The 6,815-nt window shown below is 53.7% G+C and overlaps 1 protein-coding gene across 1 annotated transcript in view; it reads left to right on the top strand.

Moving 5' to 3' along the window:
- The first annotated feature begins 2,949 nt into the window (after nucleotides 1–2,949).
- TCERG1L (transcription elongation regulator 1 like) overlaps nucleotides 2,950–6,815 on the top strand; it is a 198,981-nt gene continuing 195,115 nt past the window's right edge. The window contains exons 1-3 of the mRNA XM_068961619.1: nucleotides 2,950–3,294; nucleotides 5,332–5,478; nucleotides 6,175–6,355. Coding sequence (XP_068817720.1) covers nucleotides 2,950–3,294; nucleotides 5,332–5,478; nucleotides 6,175–6,355 — 673 coding nt within the window. The remainder of the gene's footprint in view (nucleotides 3,295–5,331; nucleotides 5,479–6,174; nucleotides 6,356–6,815) is intronic.

Raw genomic sequence — 6,815 nt, 5'->3', positions numbered from 1 at the left:
CCGCTCAGATGGTAGAGAATCCTCCTGCAGTGCAGGACACCCAGGTTTGATCCCTGGATTGGGAAGATCCCCTTGAGAAGAAAGAGGCTACCCACTGCAGTATTGTTGCCTGGAGAATCCCATGGACAGAGGAGGCTGGTGGGCTACAGTCCATGGGGTCGCAAAGAGTCAGACACGGTGGGACAACGAACACTTTCACTTTTTCACTTTTACCTGGCACGGGGCCTTCGCTCACAGACGGGTGGTGATTTCCAGGCCTGAAGGAGAACAGGGCTCCCTGCCTTACAAGGGTCCCCTTAAATACCCCTTAGAATGAGAGCATCGAGGAGGGGGCTTCTCCCGTCCACGAGGGTGTCTGGTTGTTCCCGGGTTGAGTGGGGGGTGTGGGGAAAACGTTGAGATGAATGTGATTGAAACAGGAGCCGGAAGTAGGGGATAAGCCCATCTCCTGGCCCCGTTATTTCAGTTAATTAACGAATTTGTGGACATCGCTCCGCACCCACGTTGTCCTCTCCAGTGTCCCCAGAACCCAGCACACAGCACGGAGGGAAAGGGGCTCGAGCGCCGTGATAAACGAATACAGTCAAGCCCATGGCAGGAAGCAGCAGAGGAGTTTGGGCTACTTTGAGGTCCTTTGAGTGAACTTGTGATTTCACAGCTCTTGTTCAGAGCCGAGCAGCTGCCCAAGGCATCCTGTGCTCAGGGCACCAAAAAGCCAGGGAGGGAATAAATATCACCAGTTGACAAAAGCTGGTTTTAGCAGAACCACTCCAAGGACAGGGCTGCCTGGGAAGGGGTGGCACTCCCCCCACAGTACCTGGGGAGGCACCCCCGGATCACAGCTAACGCCTGCTTCCCGGAAGTGTGGGGTCTGTGCAATGCTTTTTTCTTTTGCTGCGGGCAGCACAATCTGGGCACTGCCAGCCTCCAAACAGTGGAGAAAGGGTGGGTAACCCCTATTCACACAGGACCCTTCAAGGGGTCCGCACTGGCCTGTCTCAAGTCACCAGCCCCAGTTCCTTAGGCTGGCTGTGGCCTCCAAGATCAAGACACCTACCAGGGGTGTGCATGAATTAAAGGCTTACATTGAATAGTAACAGGCTCCTAATCTGCCGAGCTTTCTGATGGTAGGTGAGAAAAAACAAAATCTTGCCAGGCCTTTTGCATCAAAGAAAGAGATAAACTTGCTAATTGAAAAATGGTTCACATGGAGGAAAACGTGGAGATGCCAGCTATGTAAATTAGCATATGCCCTGATGGAAAAGAAACCATGCCAGGCCAGGAGGAAATTAAGCAGATTAGGAGAACGAGGAAACCACCCTGGAAGCAAATGGGAAGCGCTCTTCGCGGTCAGCTTATCTCAGGAGGGAGGGCTGGGGACCCGCCTGAAGGTGAGGACTGCTGGTGTCTGGAGAGTCTCAGGTGTGTCCGCGGGTGTACCTGAGTAGGTGCATGCGCTCCTGCTCAGGTCAGGGTGGACCCTTCATGCCAGCTCTGAAAAGCACGCTTCATAATACCTCCCTCTGCTTCAGGCGGCAGGAAGGCCCTTCACCAAATGCTCCTGAGAAGCACTGGGCTTGCGCTGTGGCTGCGCTGAGGTTTCTCCGGCGCCCTAAGGAGTTCATTAGCACGTGGAAGTCTCCATCCAGCTATCTGCGCGAGCTGCCCAGAGCTGGGCTGGGTCTCAGGGCCGGCAGAGACGAGCGACGGTCCCCGCAGGAGGGGCGGTGGTCCTTGGCCCCAGGCAGAGCAGGGCTGCACTGCGTGTGACCAGCGCTAAGCCAGGCTCCGCGCTGCAGGCCGAGCGACGGTCCCCGCAGGAGGGGCGGTGGTCCTTGGCCCCAGGCAGAGCAGGGCTGCACTGCGTGTGACCAGCGCTAAGCCAGGCTCCGCGCTGCAGGCCGAGCGACGGTCCCCGCAGGAGGGGCGGTGGTCCTTGGCCCCAGGCAGAGCAGGGCTGCACTGCGTGTGACCAGCGCTAAGCCAGGCTCCGCGCTGCAGGCCGAGCGACGGTCCCCGCAGGAGGGGCGGTGGTCCTTGGCCCCAGGCAGAGCAGGGCTGCACTGCGGAGGCCGCCTGCGGTGGGGAAAGCAGACGCACAGTTCTGGACCCAGTACAGTCCAGGGCCCGCTCACAACGGGCAATCCCAGCGACCACCGGACGTCCTGTGCAAAGGCCCGGAGGCGACCTGCCCGGAGAGCGGCACCTGGGTGCTGAGGCGCGGGGTAGGGGCCGTTGGGCGGAGGGCCTGCTGAGGGCCTAGGAAAGTGTTTGGCAGATTCTCCAGAGAGGGAGCGTCATCTACCCGACCCCGGTGGCAACTGGTGTCCGCTCGGCGTCGGAGGCTGCAGCCAGCGTCCCCTCGGGGCCCTCCGCGGTTGACCCCGGTAAAGCCAGGCAGAGAGCGGTCCCCGTCAGCGCCCCCAGCCCCGCCCGGCGGCGGGACGTGCCAGGCTCCAGCGCCCCACCTTGGCCTCCGCTCGCTGCTGCTGGTGGATCCCGGCTCCGGGCCGGGCCGTGCGCGCCTTCCCCGCGTGCGGTCCGTCCGCGAAAGCCGGAGGCCTCGGGTGACCACATCTGCGCCCGGGGCGCGATCCGCGGGATCCTGGTCAGGCGCGCCCTCAGCGCCCCGCGCCCCCGCCCGCTCCCCGCCCCGTATCCCCCTCCCCCGCCGCCGGCCGCGGGGGTTCAGGGGCGCGCGCAGGCAGGAGCCCGGGATCCAGGGACGCTGCGGGCCCGGCCCGGGGCCTGGGGGCGGCGGCGGCGCGGGGCGGCCGCGCTCGGAGAGGAGGGCGGCGGGCAGGAGGAGGGGCTCCCCGCGCGGGGCAGGGGCGGAGCGAGCGGCCGCGTCGCGGAACCAAGTGAGTTGGCTCCGGAGCCCGCGCCGCCGCCGGCCCGCACCTCGGGCGCCCGCCGCCCCCGCCGCCGCCGCCCGCGCGGGGATGTAGGATGCTGGTGGACGCCAGGCTCCAGCGGCGGCGGCGGCGGCTGCAGCACCAGCCCCGCCGGCGGCAGCCTCTCCTCTGGCCGATGAATGCAGACCCGCCGCCGCCGCCGCCGCCCTGGGTTTGGATGGTGCCCGGCTCGGCCGGGCTGCTCCGGCTGGGCGCGGGGGTCGCGCCCCCGCCCGTGCTGCTCGCCTCGGCGCAGCCCCCGGTCGGCCCGCTGCTCCCGGGGCTGCCCGCCTGGCAAGCCCCTGGCGAGCCCCTGCTGCCGCTGCTGCCGCTGCCCTCTGCGCCAGACCACGCCGCCGCCGCCGCCGCCGCGCACCGCTACCCCGTGCTCAACGGGCAGGTAACGCGTCCCCGGCCCCGGCCCCGGGCTCGCGGTGGCCGGCGTCCCCCTGGCCCTGGGCGCCGCCCTCGCCCCCACTCCCGTGGCCCCGGCCCCGTGGCGCGCACTCACCCCTCCCGCGGTGGTCCTCGGGCCCCCAGCCCACCAGGGCGCAGCCTGGCAGCCATGCGTGGACAACAAAGTTCACGCTCCGACGTCCCGTTCCGCCTCTGGCAGCTTTTGCAAGTCTTTCTTCCTGGTCTCTCGCTGGGCAGTTTGGAGACCCGCGCCCCAAAACCAGAGTCGGGACTGCCCGCCCCAACTTTGGCCCCGGCCGGGGTTGCTGTCCAGAGCGCGGTGCTGAAGTCGGCGCCTCGAAAGCCCAGCGCTGCCGTTGCGGACTGTGGCAGACTTAGCGGATAGAAGTTAATACTTTTACAGCCTCTGCCAGGCTTGAAAAGCAAGCTGGGAATCAATAGCTATTTCTGATTCTGATCTAGTGTGTGTGTGTTTTTCCATTTGAAAATAGACTCAGGACAATGCTTAAGAAAATTCAAACCAGTGGAAGGCTGTAGGAAAACCCTGGCTTTAATACTGAGAAACACTACCGGGTGATTTCCACTCCCACCCTAGGCTGCCCAGTCTACTGGATTAGCTGTTGTCGTACTGCACTTTAGAGGAGTTTGGCGTTGCAAACATGGAATTAAAAAGAGAAAGTGGCTTTACCTTTGGTTAATGCTGCAACCGAGTAGGACAAGCCGGTTTGGGGAAGATCCATTGTGTGCTGTCTAACTACGCAGGTGGATTTAGATCAGGGAAGAGCATGTATTTTATTCCAATGATTATCATCAACAGCATATTCAAATGAGTGGGTGACAGAATACACAGCATCATTAATTTAATTCCAATATATATTGTAGGATTTTCTGAAAGATGTGGTTAACTCTTCCTAGATTGGTCTTTGGATGTAATGGTACCTCACATATGTGGTAATGCATATGGTGTTTTGATGTGTTATGCAGTTCATGTTCATGGTGTGTGTATATATATATTTTTTTAATAAGCATTGGTAGTTTTCCCTTTTTTTTTTTTTTTAAGCTATTTTGAAGGGGTTGTCATATCCAAGTACTACCACTAGAGGTATACAATGTCAAGGAACTACAATTTTTTTTTTTTCTGTATAGAAAACTGTATTTTTTTTCTTGTTTAAATTTAAAACACAAAACCTCTCCCAAACAATATTAATCTTTAAAATATTGTGTGTTGCATATTTTCTGTTAAATAACATTTATCTTAGAAGAACATTTTCACATAACAGTACATTCAAAAATGCTTTTATGATTTTAAAACAAATGCATATTGAAGCATTCCATATCATTGAACAATGAACCTATTCCCCACTGATAAAGATTCAGTTAATTTAATTAGAGAGACTTTCTCCTAAACTGTCTGCCACCTTTCAGGGTTTGCTGTCTTGCTCTCTGCATTGGGATTTTTAGTTATGTGATAATCTCACATTTTCTTTGCCTTGGAATCTATTTGCATTTGTGGACCTTGGAAAACTTTGAATCTTAGCCTCTTATTTTGAAAATATTGCTAGTCCCTGTTTTTAAGGTGATGGGTATAATTAATATGAGATGTTGTATGGAAAAGAATATAATAAAATATAGCTCTCCACTTGCTTATGAAAAAATTCAAGAATTATAAAAGGAATACCCAGCATTTCACCTTTCCACTGTGGTTTGTCTTGTTCTCAGGGCAGAAATTCATTTCTTGCCATGTTCTCATGGTTTTGTGCTTTAGAAGTTCTTTCCTAATGTTAAAGAATGCGGTATTGTCAACGCATTGTGATGATTGAGATACAGAAACTTTTATCAATTTTTAGAATTTTTGAATATTTGTAGGGTTTGGAGACTGGAAAGAGGCAATTTTTCTCATAGCCAAATACATGCATTTTAAAGTTCCCTTCTAAAGCAGCTACCCCAGCATCTTTCGGTACGAAGTAGAGTTGATTGCCCCAGGCTAATGACCATGCCCTTCTCTTTCCTTGGGTTCCAGTGGCTGTTCGGTGGTCATTCCCCATCGATTGGACTGTCCCCCTCTTCCTCTGTGGAACTGGTGCCCATTTTCCCACATGTCTGCACATCCGGTCTTCCACTTCCTGTTGGGAAAAGCTGGCTAGACAAAAGGATCCCTAACTGTAAGGTAAAAATGCAGTTGGTTTGATTGGACAGCTGGGCTACTCGTTACTAAGTTGTTGGGTGTTCCCAGGACAGAAATCATGGTGTGTTCCTAGTTTCTTACTGCAGTAGGCCCACCATTAGGTCTAGAGAGAACCCGCTTCAGAATAAGACTGGCCTGTTCAAAAAGCACCAGGAGATGGTGACGGTGGGGGATTTTGTTTTAGCTAAAAATATTTGGATTCCACAGAAAAACAGAAAAGTTCTACTTCTGAATCAGAATCTACCTTTTGAATTTTTCAGTTTTTAAGTTTGTACCCATTGATCAGAATCTAGCCTTAAACATTATATAACTCAAAAATACATTTAAAAAGCATTTTCCTCGCCACTATTGCTTTGAGTGTTCATCTTACTAATGGTTCATCTTGACTTTTGAATTCAAATATACTGGCCACACGTTGTTGACTTGAAAACCAAGGGAAAGTAGTGCGTGGCTTGTTCCCCCACATGGTGCTTACCTCCGTGGGGCAACTCGCTCATCTGTTAACTGGCTGTGAACTAACCAAGTGAACAGCTAAAGACCAGGCCCAGAAAGTGATTGATACCAAAACCCCAAGCATCTAGAGTGCTTCTGAAGAGTCCCACCCATAGAATCTTCAGGATTCAGTATTAGAAAGGATAAGTGGTCTTACCATGTTATACTTGCTTTCTCTTTGGACAGATCTTTTTAAATAATTCCTTTGCTCTGGACTCAACGTGGATATATCCTGAGGAATCAAGATTATTTCATGGGCCCCAAAAGCCTCAGCTATTGACAAACCAAGTAGCCGTGTCTCTGTCCAGACCAGCTCCTGCCTCCAGGCCTCTGCCCACAGTGCTGATAGCGCCTCAGGCCCTACCAGGTTGGTGCCCAAATGGCAGTGATGATGTGCGGTTGGTTTTGTGTTTGTTTGCTTGGTTTAGCTACAGACTAGTTCTAGGTATGAAAACTGTCTTTGTCATTTTAATGACATAATTTTTCCATTAAAATATAATCCCTTTTCTGTGGTCAGGATTCCTTTTCATAAAGAAATTGAGTTTGGGTTTGATTATTCACTGTATTTTTGGAGAATGGAATCTGTTTTAAGGTGAAGACGTGGCTGAAACAACTTGCACAGAATCACATTTTTGGAGCTCTGTTTTTAGAATGGGACCAAATCCTCTGCTGATAGCTCTTAGGAGGGGCCCTAATTGATCAGGCAACTCTTTTTAAAAGTGTTTCTTATGTAGGGAAAGGTTCACAGCTCTGTGGTCCACAGGATACAGACACATATAAGATTTGGGGGGGGGTGGGTGATACTGGCGACGGTCTATAAAAGTGTG

Source organism: Capricornis sumatraensis, chromosome 23 (genome assembly GCF_032405125.1).
Source record: "Capricornis sumatraensis isolate serow.1 chromosome 23, serow.2, whole genome shotgun sequence".
Lineage (NCBI taxonomy): Eukaryota > Metazoa > Chordata > Mammalia > Artiodactyla > Bovidae > Capricornis > Capricornis sumatraensis.
The sequence above is the reverse complement of the archived record's forward strand: the minus strand, read 5'-3'. Positions and strand labels throughout refer to the sequence as shown.